This window comes from Capra hircus, chromosome 2, assembly GCF_001704415.2.
Source record: "Capra hircus breed San Clemente chromosome 2, ASM170441v1, whole genome shotgun sequence".
NCBI lineage: Eukaryota > Metazoa > Chordata > Mammalia > Artiodactyla > Bovidae > Capra > Capra hircus.
This window is the reverse complement of record NC_030809.1, coordinates 63123073-63138247: the sequence shown is the minus strand read 5'-3', so window position 1 is coordinate 63138247 and position 15175 is coordinate 63123073. Positions and strand designations below refer to the sequence as shown.

General features: G+C 48.2%; 1 protein-coding gene across 4 annotated transcripts in view; it reads right to left on the bottom strand.

The window, feature by feature from the left end:
• Nucleotides 1-15175, bottom strand: part of TFCP2L1 (transcription factor CP2-like 1) — a 69384-nt gene that overhangs the window by 23667 nt on the left and 30542 nt on the right. For all 4 annotated transcript variants that reach the window (XM_018061643.1, XM_018061644.1, XM_018061645.1 and 1 more), the window contains 4 exons: nt 6259-6335; nt 5603-5708; nt 4852-4958; nt 3280-3432 (listed from right to left, as the gene is read on the bottom strand). In XM_018061643.1, the coding sequence (XP_017917132.1) occupies nt 3280-3432; nt 4852-4958; nt 5603-5708; nt 6259-6335 (443 nt within the window). The remainder of the gene's footprint in view (nt 1-3279; nt 3433-4851; nt 4959-5602; nt 5709-6258; nt 6336-15175) is intronic.

Below are 15175 nucleotides of genomic sequence, written 5' to 3'. Positions count from 1 at the left end.
GGCCTCACAGGTACTACTATCGGCCTCATTTACAGATTAAGGAGACAGAAGGCCCAGTGACCCATCGAGACCGGAGAGGAATCACGTGCTGATCGAGTCAAGACTCCAGGTCAGAAGCCCAGCTGGGCACAGCCACCATGCTGGCTCCAGCAGGCCCAGCTGATGGCGACCGTTTGGACCACTAAGACTATCCCCTCCCAAGTTCACAGTCTGGTGGGCAGGGTCAGATATCAAGACTCCGAAGGGCCCCGAACTGAGTGTTTTACTCTGTATGGGGCAGACCACACGAGGTGGGCAGTCAGGGAAGAAAATCCACCCTTACGCTCCACGGTACCTTTGGGATCATCCTGGCGGGCACTTTCCTCAGGCTGCAGCTGCTGACTCCCAACTCAGGGGGCATTAGGAAATAGCCTTTGAGGGGACACCCAGGCTGGAGGGAGGGAGCTTTGCTGGGGGTCCTATGGGAACATGAATGACGGATCTGGTGTCCAGCAGGAGAGCCAGGCATGCGGTAGCTGGACCCCCATCATCTGGCTTCCCTGCTCCACCTCCATCCTGTCCCAGGAAGGAGGCCCTTCCTCCCGGCCCAGAAACATTACTGGCAGAACAAGGCTGAACCTGCCTGTGGGGGACACCACTCAGCCCCAGGGAGACCCCTGCAAGGAGTTGGCAGGATAAGGAGAGTTCTAAGACATCCCCACAGAGCCCCAGGGCAGCAACCCAAGAAGCCAGAGGCGTCCTAGTAACCAGGGTGACCTGAGATAGGAGAGTTACGGGCAGTTTGGCAGGGCTCTGCCTGGCCCTGGTGCACACCTATCTCAACTGCTCCTGTGGGTGGGTGGCCAGGCCACCTCGGGCATTCTGAGGAGCTCATTTCAGGTGACAGAGCTTCCCTGGTGGCTCAGATGGTTGAGAATCTGCCTGAGATGCAAGAGACCCAGGTAGGATCCCTGGGTCAGGAAGATTCCCTGGAGAAAGCAATGGCTGCCCACTCCAGCATTCTTGCTTGGAGAATTCCATGGACGGAGGAGACTGGTGGGCTATGGTCCACGGGGTTGCAAAGAGTCGGACACAAATGACAGAGCGAGTAACACTTTTGCTTTCACTTTCATTTTGGGTGACAGGTGCTCCTTCCCTCTCTCAGGAGATGCCAAAGCAGCTTCCAGCTCAATTCCCCCAGTAAGGGCTGGTGTGGTGTTGAGGAGCCAGGTAGAGCCCTCATTTCTGAGTGTCTGCCTTGAGGTGTAAGAGGGGGAGCTGGCAGGGGCCATGGGGAGAACTGGGCATCCCTGGCACAGACTGCTCCTCCCTCCTACCGCCTGGCCAAGGACCTGATCCCAGGGCATCACACTGGATGCAACCCCACCTGAGGGCAGAAGATGGCTGGTGGGATGTGGTCTGCACACAACCAAGAGAGGATGGGACTGCAGGACAGGCAGAGACCACCCGCTGTGCAGCCTCAGAGCTGTCCAGGGTGAGCTAGAATCAAGAACCCAAGACCAGAGGCACCGGGGAACAGGATCTGCAGAATAATGCTCTCCAAAGATGGCCCCGCCCTAATTCCCAGAACCTGGGAGAATGTTACCTTAGGGCACAAGAGGGCAAGGCTGCAAATGGAATCAGGATCGCCAACAGTGAGAGACTAAAACAGGAAGGGGAGCCTGGATCATCCCAGTGGGCCCAGTGTAATCATGGAGGCTTAAAGGGTGTGTTGCGGGGAGCATGGAGGGACTGGGGTGATGCTGGCTTTGAGGATGGAGGAGGGGCCACGGGCCAAGGAATGCAGATGCCTCTAGAAGCTGGAGAGGGCAAGGAAAGAGATTCTCCCCTACGGCCTCCAGAAAAGAATTCAACCTTCCTGACGCCTGACCCTAGCCCAGTGAAACCTGTTTCAGACTTCAGCATTTAAAAAATAATGCAGTACTAAGCCACTCAACTTTGGTAATTTTTTTTTTTTTAATATCAGGAGGGGGATATAAATATGGGGGAGAAATGTAACTTCCTTTGGAGGCCAGATTCAGGGCTTCATCATGCTGAAGTAGGTTTCTGGAGGTGCCACTGCTCTGGCAGCAGACACAAACTCACCTCCACCAACACATAGAGCCTGGCCAGGGCCTCAGAATCCTTTGCCCACAGCCCTCAGATGGCCAGACACTATCAGTGGGGATGAAGCTGGCTGCCCAGCTGTGTGGTCACCTAAGTGCAGACACGGGCAGCTTCAGGGCCTTCCCGTCCAGGTGGGAAACGGGCCAGATGAGCACTCTGCCACCAGGTTGATGGTTCTACCTGCGGGCGTTAATTTCCTCATCCATCCCTAGCTCAGGAACAGCAGCACTGACCCAGCTTCTTCTGGGACAGGCCCTCGTTTCTACAGCCTCTCCCTCTGGCATCTCCAGCTCCAGCAGCTGGAACTCTGTCAGTAAGTCCCCAGGTCCCGATTGCGAAAGACCAGGAGAAGAGGGAAAGGCACCTGGGCTGGTCCTCAGGCGCCTGCTAGGATTCCCCAGGAAAGCGGGCTGGTCCCATCTGCTGGCAGCAGTCCTGCTCAGGGCCGGTGCACCCACCAGAGTGACGCGGACTCTGCTGTCACCCCCTCCCCCCAGGGCCACCCTGAGCTGCACCACCGGCAGTCATTTTTAGGAAATAATCTGTCCAGAGAGATGGGATGAGAAACAATAACAGGCAACTGCAGGGGGTGAGGCAAGAAAGGAAAAGGGAGGCAGTGCCAGGAGGCCACTGCAGAGGGACAAAGGTCTCGGGGCCCTAAAGAACAGCATCCACTGGGATTAACAGATACACGGTAACATATGTAAAACAGATAACCAACAAGGACCCACTGTACAGCACAGGGCACTATATGAAATGTTCTGTAATAAGCTATAACGGAAAAGAATTGATACATATAACCGAATCACTGTGCTATACACCTGAAACTAACACAGCTTTGTAAATTAACTATACTGCTATAAAAAACATTTTGAAAAATAACATCCATGGTCAGGACCTTCAAAGGGGGTCTCCTGACTTGTTTTTTTAGGAGAATCTAATGGGCAATCACGGAATCTGTGGCCAAAGTGCTTGGGAGGAAAACAGAAATCTCTAACTGTGCCAGTCCCACCACTCTGGTCAGGCAGAGCTGAGCCCGGCTGCTGTGAGGGTGAAAGAGCCCAGGCAGGAGCCCCCAGCCCCTGGCCGCTGCCCTCATTGCCGGGCTCTGGGGTTTTGGCCTCCAGTCCTGGGCTGGGGTGGCGGTGGGCGGGGCGCTGGAGGCCATCCTACCTTGAACACCTTGATCTGGCAGCTGGCTGAGTGCAAGTGCTCCGTGTACTCTCCATTTTCACTCTGCTTGAAGGTGTCGATCTGCACCCGGAAGGGCACACCCTTCTCACCCCCGTGCTTCCTCGGGGTGAACTCGGTGCTGATGCAGTGCACCTGCGGAGGATGCCGCAGGCAGTTAGCCAGAGGTGGGCGAGGGTGGGGTCTGAACCCCCAGGAGCTCCTCTCCCAGTAGATGTGTCCATCCCACACAGTCAGGCCCGCCTCCACCTCCCTACTGTCCCCCAGTGCTGGCCACTCCATCAGGCCACTGGCCACCCCCCACAGCCTCTCACTTCCATCCTTTGACCTTGGAGGCCCTGCCTGACCAGCTAAGTCCTTGCCATTACTCCAGGCCCACTGACCCCAGCAACTCCCTTTCACTCCTCCCCCTGAGACCTCTGCTGGGCAAATCCCAGACAGCACAGAGCAGGGACCACAGCTTAGTCCCTAGGAGCCTAGTCAGGCCAGGCCAGAAGCTAGAACCATTTCTTTACTTCTGGTAAGTGCCTGCTACACAGAAAGCACTTGATGTGTACTGATTGCTATAATAATGTAATCACATTGTCATAATATTGGGTTGGCAAAAAAGTTAGTTGCAGTTTTTTCCATAAGGTGGTATGAAAAATCCAAACAAACTTTCTGGCCAACCCAATACAACTACATATTGTTGTAATAATAAACAATATATTATAATAATTCTTTCGAAATGCAATTCGAGTATTATAACTATGCAAGGCAAAAAGGTCTCTTACTCTCACTGAGCGATTACTATGAACCAGGCCTGTGGTCATGCCTCTGTTTTCATTCTCTTATTTATAAGACAGAGAGGAAAACCAAGATGCTCAAAAAGGGACCCACAGCAAGTGAGAGAGCCAGGGGAAGCCCAGAAGCACAGGGCCCTGGCCATGCCCTCGGCCACCTGGATCCGCTATAGTGTTTAACATAAAGTCAGGTCCATAGCAGAAGCTCTTATGGGCTTCCCTGTTGGCTCAGATGGTAAAGAATCTGCCTGCAATGCAGGAGACCCGGGTTCAATCCCTGAGTTGGAAAGATCCCTGGGAGAAGGAAATGGCCAACCCACTCCAGCATTCTTGCCTGGAGAATCCTATGGACAGAGGAGCCTGGCGGGATATACAGTACATGGGGTTGCAAAGAGTCAGACACAATTGAGCAACTAAGACTTTCACTTTCATACCAGGAGCTTCAGAATTAAACATCTAATAATAGAAACAATTATGAAAAAAAAATTTATACTTCAAATTCTGTATGCTAGCACTTAGTTACTGCGTAAAAAGCTTACATATTGATGAGCAGCACCCACGCAGGAGTCTACAGCACCCCATATCTTCCTCCTAGCCCCAGTGACCACCCAGTCTCATGGTTCTGGGCCCATTCACCCTCCTTCTCAGCCTCCTTGCCTGTGGCCAAGGGCAAAAGCCTATCAAGGCCCCACGCATGGATGGTTTTAAGAAACAACACGATGGACCCCAAAGTTCTGACTTCCCCACAAAGGGCAATCTCCTTCCTGCTCACCTGAATGAACGCAGACGCTCTCTTTGAAGGATCCCACAAAAACTCGACTGCATTCAGCTGGGTCGGGCTGGCCCTGGGGTCCAAGATACCAACAGACAGTGGAATATCTGTGCACACACACACACACACAAAAGTGCAATCGTCAGCCACTCCCAATATTTCGGGAAGGACTCCTATTACAGGTCCAAACTCCTTACACAATTTGAAAAGCCAAGAGTTCTGAAAGCTAGGTTCTGCATAGCTCATTTGGCAGAATCCTGACTTGACTCTCCATGAAGCTATTCCGAGCCTTCGCCCCATTGTGTCCCGTCACTCTATATGGCTACAAGAACATGGCCTGTTGGTGGTGTGACCCGACTGTGGGTCTACACGCCCTACTATTATTTCAACTTCTGCATTCCAAAACCCATGTGGCCCCAAGTTGTGTGAATAAAAAGCCTGCAGACCACTGCCTGAGCCCTCAGTTCCATTTCCGTTGCCCCCTCTCTGATGCCCACCCTGCCCTCCATCAAGTCAGGATCCTTCTGTGAAGGTTTCCCTGCTTCTCACTTCCTGACGACAGGTCCTTATTTCTAAATGCCCCCACCATGTACCCCAAAAGGGGTACTCCCGGAGGGCAGGGCTCATGATGTGGTCACCTCCACCAGCTCCCATGGGGTTTCACACAAGGCAGAAGTGTGGTAAGAGGCCCTGGACACTGCTGGGTCTGGATGGTGCCCAGGAAGAACCCCCAGTCAGCCCAGAAACCCACCAATGTCCAGGATCCGGTCCCCAGGCCGGCTCCACCGCCAGCCCTCCAGCTGCTGGTGCTCCGTGTACTGCAGACGCCGGTCATGAAACACCACACGGATGATGCTCTGGGGGCCGGGGTCAGGGGTGGGGGGTAGCGGGGGGGAGAACAGCTGAGTGTGGGGCCCAGAGGGACCCGTAAGGAACCCGCCCTGCCCTTCCCCCAATCAGACAAACCTCTCTTCCTCCGAGGCCCTCTGCCTGGGGCCTTTCCCCCTAGCTCCTCATGTCACCCCTCCCTCCTCGGAACCCCAACAATACGAACAACAGCACGAACAGCAAGGGATGCCCTACTCTCAAGGGGCTGCTACGTGCTTCGTACACATGGGTCATTTACAAACCTTCTGTGCAGGTGAGCAAACTGAGGCTCAGAATACACTGGGAAGAGGCAAAGCCAGGCTGCAACCCGAGTCTGTGTGACCTGGCCATCAGCTCCCAGCACTGCCGGCCTGACCAAGGCCCCTCAGACCACACACTCCAGGGACCTTGAGCCCACCTCTGCCCCTGGAGTTTTCCCCAAACCTCCCAAGCACTCCTGATTCCCAGTGCAAGCCCAGGTGTTAGGCCCCTAATCAAGCACCCCCAGGTGCCAAGGCAAGGTACAGACTGGAGCCTTACCTTCACATATTTTGTGTTCAGATCCTGAAAATCTCCCAGTTTCCTGTTTTCCAGCAGTCGGATTTCATAAGACTGACCTGGAGGGAGTTAATGGTACATTTTCCACTTCTGTTTTCAAATTGGGGGCTTTGCCACGCTAGAGGCCTTCTCAATGCCCACCCAGGCCTCATGGCTCTGTGACCAAAACAGAGAAGAAAAGCCGGGGACAAGAGCAGCTCAGATCACACTATGGGCAGGATTTGTCCATCTGACCTGGTAGAGACCTAGGGCCCCCCAGGTAATGCACATGACCGCTGGAGAGAGACAGCACCTCTACAGCTTTCAAAGACAGAATCCAAAACAATACAGTTAGCATCACATTTACAGAGCACAACTTCGTATTTCTCTATAAAGAACATCCTCCATACACTCAGATGGAGAATACAGATACTTAAATCTACCTTCAATAGCTGAACGGATGGACCCTTTCTGAGAGCAAGTTTAAAGGAATGAATAAAAACCTGTTAAACATTGTCTCTAACTGCAGAATGAAGAGCATTTTCTCAAGCTGAAAGAATTTCATGTATTTGAAAGGTGTGGGGATTCTGTTTGGGGACATGTAACCAGCAAGAGCCAGTTAAAGAATACAGATGGGGAAAAGATCCATCCATAAGAACAAACTTAAAACACCAAACTTTAAAGTATCTATGAGTTACCTGAAGCAAACTACACACATTTTACTGGAAGATAAAACATACCTTGAAAAAATACAATACAAAACATTCCTAGACAGAAAGACCACCTATCAAATGATGTCAACTTTTTCCAAATCAAGTTCAGCGACAACTCTAAAACACCTTGCCACACATTGCAGCTTAACAATGGATGTGTTGCAAATAAGAGAGAACAAATGATTTCATCATTGGTCTTGGTAAATCCAATCAAACTCTGTTAAAAAAATTTTTTTTTAATAATGATAGGCTCTCAAGAAGTTACAAAAATAGTACACAAAGGTCCTGAGCATCAGCCCCTAGCTTCCCCCAGGGGTGGCATCTGAGTTCACTATGGTGCATTATCAAAACTGACCATGGCACAGTGCAATTAACTAAACCCCAGACCTTACTCAGGTTTCCCTAGGTTTTGCAGACTTAATCCAAGTTACCACTAGATTAAAAAGTTAATTTCCTAAAGTTCTGTGTTAACATGAATGATTGCTTATCAGACACTCAATGGGGAAGGGCTGAACCTAAATCAATGAAAGAAAAGGAAATCTAATATAGAGAAAGACAGATATAGATATATATGCATCTAGGAGCGGCACAAACCCAGTGGTTAACAGACTTACTATATCTAAAAAAGCAATGATTGGACAAATATTAAGATTCCCTTGAGTAGGTTGAATTGTAGCCCCCAAAAGATATTTCCATACCCTAATCTCCAGAACCTGGGAATATTATCTTTGCTTTGGAAAAAGTTTTGCAGATGCAATTAAGGTAAGGATATTGAGGTGAGGAGAGATGATCCTGGTTTGCCCTGGAGGTCCCTACATCCAGCGACAAGTGCCCTTGTAAGAGGACACACAGAGAAAAGAAGGAGCAGGGAAGCATGGGAGCAGAGACCAGACTGATGAGGCCACAAGCCAAGGAGTGCCTGGAGCCACCCGAAGCCAAAAGACACAAAGAACAAACTCTCTCCTAAAGCCCCCAGAGCTGTGGCGGATTCCCGACTTCCAGACTCCAGAACTGGGATAGAATAAACCTCTGCTCTGTTTTAAGCCAACATGTTTGTAGCTCTTTTGTTAAAATAACCCCTTGAAACTACTATAGTCCTCCTCTCAATGAAAAACATTATGGACAGACACTCTGAAATCAATCATTCATTCCAAGTATTTGCTGAGCATTAACAACCACATGCCAAAGGCCATGTGAATCTTGGGAGAGGAGCAGAGGGACCCAGTGGTGTGGTCGTGGACACAATGCTGGCTGGGCTCAGAGATGCCCACTCAGCGAAGCTCCCTTCTCCCTTCAGGAAGGCAGGACTTGTCCAGCTGGCTTCCACCAGCCCTGGCTCCCTCTCCATTCAGGCCAAGACCATGAAAACTGCTCAGGTTGTCCTGCTGGGCACATCCCATCAGAAGAAAAAGGCACAGACCCAGACTCCTGCCCTGCCCTCATGCTGGTTCCGAAGGGTCTTGCTGATCTGAACAGATACTAGTACCTTTCTGAAAAAGCCAGATTTTTCACATAACATTTCCGGGCTCCTGAGCCAACACTCTCTTGACAGCTACATGAAATGGAGCCTCCCACGCCCTAACTGGTTTTTCCAGTGTCCTCCACCTTCCCCGAGGAAGAATGCAGCCTGCTCTGGCATGAAGCCCAAGGCCCAAATGGTCATTACTGTGGGTTTATAGGCACCCTAGGGCCCCATTAACACTGACCCCAGGCTCTGCAGGGCAAGCTCAGCTCAGGCCTGGCAGGAGGCACCTCCCGTGCCACACAGAGTAGTTCCCAGGCCTGAGCATCACAGGCAGCCATTCAGGGATCAGGGCTACTAAGTGGGACTTCAGGTCCAGGGTCCCAGCCATTTCTACCAGCAGCAGAGACCTACCCCCTACACTTCCCCATGGAGTCCCCCAGCCACTCTACATCCCCCCCCTGCTCAGGCTTCGGACAGACACCTGGTTCCCTCTCCATTCAGGCTGCCTCAACGCCAATACGCCTCCCGGTCCCCTCCCACCCAGCACAACACCAATACTCGGGCTGATGAACAAGATCAGGGTGGCAGAATTGACCTGGGGCTGAAGTGACCTGGGGGATGAGGGCATCTCTCTGCTTGGCTGGCCTCATTTCTACACACCCGTGGGAGCCACAGAAAGTGGGCTCTATTAAGGCCCAGGGCTGCGTGTGTTCTGCTCAACACTGTTCTGTTTGACGCAGAGGAGGGACTCAGGGGTCTCTGCAAGGCTCCTCTGTGCTAAAACTATAGGGTTTGCAAGACACACTCCTGCCCTCAAAGGGATGGCAATCCTCTGGGGTACATCAAAACCGCACTGGCATAAGGCAAACCCTAGAGACTGTCATACTAAGTGAAATAGGTCAAACACAGAAACACAAATACCACATGATATCACTTATACGTGGAATCTAAAATACAGCACAAATGAACTTATTTACAAAACAGAAACCGACTCACAGATTTAGAAGATGAACTTACGGTCACCAAAGGGGAAAATTGGAAAGGGATAAATTAGGAGTTTGGGATTAACATATACTCTCTATTATGTATAAAATAAAAACTAGGACCTACTACAACACAAGGAACTCTACTCAGTATTCTATAATAACCTATATGGGGAAAGAATATGAAAAAAAGAATAGATACATGTATATATAAATGAATCACTCTGCTACATACCTGAATCTAAAATGACATTGTAAATCAACTATGGTGGTAGTGGTGGTTTAGTCGCTCAGTCGTGTCTGACTCTTGGGACCCATGGACTGTAGCCCGCCAGGCTTCTTTTGTCTGTGGGATTTCCCAGGCAAGAATACTGGAGTGGGTTGCCATTCTACTCCATTATATAATAAAAATTCAATTAAAAATTAAAAAGAAAAAAAAAAATAAAAAGAAGAATGCCTCTAAGAAACAATGGAGATCCAAAGCGGGTGATCCTCACCCAGAATGGGGAGGTGGGGGGGAAGGGTTTGAACAAGGAGAGAACATTTACCGTGGACTTTAAAGAGTAGGCAAGATTTCTAAAGCTGAGGGGAAGAATGATCAAGAAAGTCACCCCCAAGCAAGACAGTGGCCAGGAGGTGGGTGGGGAAAAACATGCCTTTAGGAAACACCTAACAGCTTCCATTTCCTGGGTGCTGACTCAGCGTGAAAGTCTGCCCAGAGATTAACTCACCTGAATCAACAGCGCAGTTTAGATTAAGAGTCCTGCCTGATAGAAGGAAGCAGAGGCTCAGAGAGGTTACCTGACTTGAACAAACTCACACGGCTAGTCAGTGGCGGATGGAGGCAGGGGCAGAAACTTGAGCCCATCCAACCTGGTGGGTGTTGTCTGCAGGACAGAGGACTCTCTCTCACCTTCACCTTTCTGAAGGCATCTGGTTTCATTCTGTGTGCTGGTTAAAGTCTACCCACAGCATCTGGTGTGGCACTCTGTTCTCCTTCCTGCTCCCCTTTAGGACTAGAAATAAAGGTAATTCCTAGGAGGGCCAACTCGACTTTTTCCATGACCCTAGATAAAACATTTCCTTGTCTGTAAAATCCTCTGCTTGCTACACGGTATGACAGTAAAGCCTGTTCTAATTTCAGAATTGTGAAATGTGGAAAAAGAAAAAGAAGTTGGTCTTAGAATCCAGGATGGGTGTGATATGTGCGTGTGCTCGGTTGTGTTGAACCCTTTGTGACCTCACAGACTGCAGCCCGCCAGGCTCCTGTGTTCATGGGGTTTCCCGGGCAAGAACAATGGAGGGTTGCCATGCCCTCCTTCAGGGGATCTTCCCGACCCAGGATCAAACCTGCGTCTCTTGCATCTCCTGCATTGGCGGGTGGGTTCTTTACCACTAGCATCACCTGGGAAGCCCTAGAATCAAGGGGATAGAATAATAAATAAACCACCATCATTTAACTATCATCCAGCGATGAGTTGGGACATTGCTAAGCCCTTCTGAGCATTATTTCATTTAGCCCTCTCAACCATCTTTGGAGAAGGCAACGGCAACCCACTCCAGTACTCTTGCCTGGAAAATCCCATGGATGGAGGAGCCTGGTAGGCTGTAGTCCATGGGGTCATGAAGAGTTGGACATGACTGAGCGACTTCACTTCCACTTTTCACTTTCATGCATTGGAGAAGGAAATGGCAACCCACTCCAGTGTTCTTGCCTGGAGAATCCCAAGGACAGGGGAGCCTGATGGGCTGCCATCTATGGGGTCGCACAGAGTTGCACACAACTAAAGCAACTTAGCAGCAGCAGCAGCAGCAGCAACCATCTTATGAGGAAAACCCAGTATGGCTCCCACTGTATAGATGAGGAAATAAAGTCAGAGATTAAGTATTTTGTTGAAGATCAAACCCAGGTCTGTTGGACTGGTCACTTAGCCAAACTACTCCACACAGTGTCTACTGGCTTCCAATGCCCCCTTCTGGTTCTGATACTCAGGAAGCTCCTGAATTTCTTGATATTTATTTCATTTCATGACCCTGTTCCATCTACCAAAACCTTCCCCTTTCTTTTAAGGCTCAAATTCCTAAGGCCCATGACCTCAGTTCTCTGAACCAAGATGGGTCTTAGAAGTCTGATGGCTATGTGACCATTCTGTGGTATATCACTTGCTCATGATAAACTGGGTGTGCTATTCTAGTCTATTAGAATAGTCTAGACTATTCTAGTCTCCCTGAAACACATACTACTACCCCATTTAAAATACTCTGTAGAGGACAGGGAACTACACTCAATATCCTGTGATAGACCATAATAGAATATGAAAAAGAATGTGTGCATATAACTGGATCACTATGCTGTACAACAGAAACTGACACAGAATTGTAAATCAGCTATACTTCAATAAAATAAAAATTTCAATAATAATACAACAAAATACTCTGAACATATTATATGGTTACAGTAGCTAAAACCAGGACACTTTTGGAATGAGGACAAACAGAACAAAGAGAAAAAAATAAAATAAAGAGCCCAGAAACAGACTTTTCAGTTCAGTTCAGTTCAGTTGCTCAGTTGTGTCCAACTCTTTGCGACCCCATGAATTGCAGCAAGCCAGGCCTCCCTGTCCATCACCAGCTCCTGGAGTTCACTCAAACTCATGTCCATCGAGTCAGTGATGCCATCCAGCCATCTCATCCTCTGTCATCCCCTTTCAACTCTTCACATGAAGTGGCCAAAGTACTGGAGTTTCAGCTTTAGCATCATTCCCTCCAAAGAACACTCAGGGCTGATCTCCTTTAGAATGGACTAGTTGGATCTCCTTGCAGTCTAAGGGACTCTCAAGAGTCTTCTCCAACACCACAGTTCAAAAGTATCAATTCTTCGGCGCTCAGCCTTCTTCACAGTCCAACTCTCACATCCATACATGACCACTGGAAAAACCATAGCCTTGACTAGACAGACCTTTGTTGGCAAAGTAATGTCTCTGCTTTTGAATATGCTATCTAGGTTGGTCATAACCTTCCTTCCAAGGAATAAGCGTCGTTTAATTTCATGGCTGCAGTCACCATCTGCAGTGATCTTGGAGCCCAAAAAAATAGTCTGACACTGTTTCCACTGTTTCCCCATCTATTTCCCATGAAGTGATGGGACCAGATGCCATGATCTTTGTTTTCTGAATGTTGAGCTTTAAGCCAACTTTTTCACTCTCCTCTTTCACTTTCATCAAGAGGCTTTTTAGCTCCTCTTCACTTTCTGCCGTAAGGGTGGTATCATCTGCATATCTGAGGTTATTGATATTTCTTCTGGCAATCTTGATTCCAGCTTGTGTTTCTTCCAGTCCAGCGTTTCTCATGATGTACTCTGCATATAAGTTAAATAAGCAGGGTGACAGTATACAGCCTTGATGTACTCCTTTTCCTATTTGGAACCAGTCTGCTGTTCCATGTCCAGTTCTAACTGTTGCCTCCTGACCTGCATATGGGTTTCTCAAGAGGCAGGTCAGGTGGTCTGGTATTCCCATCTCTTTCAAAATTTTCCACAGTTTATTGTGATCCAAACAGACTTTTAGATACATGGAAATTTGATCTATAACAGTGTTTTTAAAAAACAGACTTGGGGACTTCCCTGGTGGTCCAGTGGTTAAGAGTCCGCCTCTTGGTGCAGGGGATGTAGATTTTGTCCTTGGTCAGGGAACTAAGATCCCACGTGCCACGGAGCAGCTAAGCCCACGAGCCTCAATTACTGAGCTCACAAGTTCCAGAGCCCATGAGTTGCAAACAAAAGACTCCACATGACACAACTGAGACCTGAAGCAGCCAAATAAATAGATATTTTTAAAAAAATAAAAAAGATAGACTTTTCAAGACTGTGGGATAAGTTTAGGTTATCCATACAGGAAAAATATATCCATACCTCACACCACACATAAGTTAATTCTCGGTGATTAGAAACTGGATGAAAAAAAGCAAAACTTTCTAAAACATTTCTAAAAAAATATGAGACTACTTTTTGACCATGGGATAGGAAAGGGTTTCTTTAAACTAGAAACAAATACACAAAGAAAAAATTATGCCCTTTACATCATGTAGGAAAAACTCTCTCTGTTAACATTTATAAAGAGACACTTTTGAAAATGCCAGAGGTGCTGTTAGTATCTACACAGTCTCTATCAATGGGAAAAGATCTGGTGAACTGGGCCATATGGTTATCCCATGAAAACATAAAAAGGTCAACAAACACACAGAAAGATGTGCCGGATGGTATAAGTAAACAGGGCAATGTAAAGTAAAATAAGACATCATCTAACATCTGTCAGAGAGGCAAAACATGTCAGTTGAGCATGTGGAGAATGGACTTTCAGGCACTGCTGATGGACGTGTTATACAGATACAACCACTGGGACAAGAGTTCGGGGGGAAGAAAGAAAGTCAGGCTAAGCACACAGAAGCCTTCTGTCAAGCACATCAATTTGAGAAACATCCTAATAAAGTCCTTGATGCACACTGGGAGATTTAGACAAAAACTGCTCACTGTGGTATTGCTTGCTGCAGTGAGAAATTGTCACCAACCTATAACCAGTCACAGGAGAAAGACAATTTTATTATGGAACTCAAAAACGGAATAACACACAGAACTTAAAATGAGTCCTCTAGAGACACGCACCAACATGGAGAAATCTCAGAAGCATTCAACAAAGGGCGCAGGGATGTCTAGAAAACCACTTTATATAAAGTTTGGAGCCAGCAAAAATGGCACTGGTCATTTTTAGTGGCAAAGTGTGCAAAGAGTAAAAATTTTAGAGTGCACAGTGAAAGTGAATGTGTTAGTCCCTCAGTTGTGCCCAACTCTTTTGAGACCTCATTGACTGTAGCCCTCCAGACTCCTCTGTCTATGGGATTCTTCAGGCAAGAATACTGGAGTGGGTAGCCATACCCTCCTCCAGGGGATCTTCCTGACCTGTGCACAGTGGTATAACCAACTTCACAACCATGATTATGCTTTTGGGAGGAAAAGCAACAGAATTAGAAAGAGGTAAAAATCAGAAGCAAATTTGGCTGAAAACACCACGTTGGGCACATGAGTATTTGTTCTCTCATCTCTAGAGCATTCAGTCGATCTGAATTAAATTAAAATACAGTTGACCCTAGAACATTGCGGGGGTCAGGGGCTCAGCGTGGCTGCAAACAATCTCAGAGACTGCCCTCCAGATCCGCAGTTCCTCTGCATCCCTGGGCTCCACCAACTTCAGATTGTGTATTTGCTATTGAAACGAATTTAATACTGTGTATCAGCGGACGTGCGCAGTTCAAACCCATGATGTTCAAGTATTTCTCTCTCACACAAAAGAATTCAGTGGAGGAAGAACTCTTGGAGCTGGTATCGCATTCTGCATCGCATTATGGTTGTATGTTTCCAACTCCCCAGTCCTGCTATAGAGGGGGGTTCTCTTGGGCCCTATTGCTGAGCCATCACTGTACACCCCCCACACCACCCCTCTGTGCTAGGGACATGCCGGGGGCAAGGGCTGCATTGCTTTACTCAGTCACACTCCCTCCCACAATTTTGCCACTGAAATTAAAAACCACCTGCAGTGTATAAGCCTATTGTTTTTAATTTACTGAACTATAGTTGATTTACAAAGTCGTGTTAATTTCTGCTATATAGCAAAGTGACTCAGTGGTATATACATATATTCTTTTCCACTAAGGTTTATCATAGGATAATGAATATAGTTCCCTAGGCTATACAATAGGACCTTCTT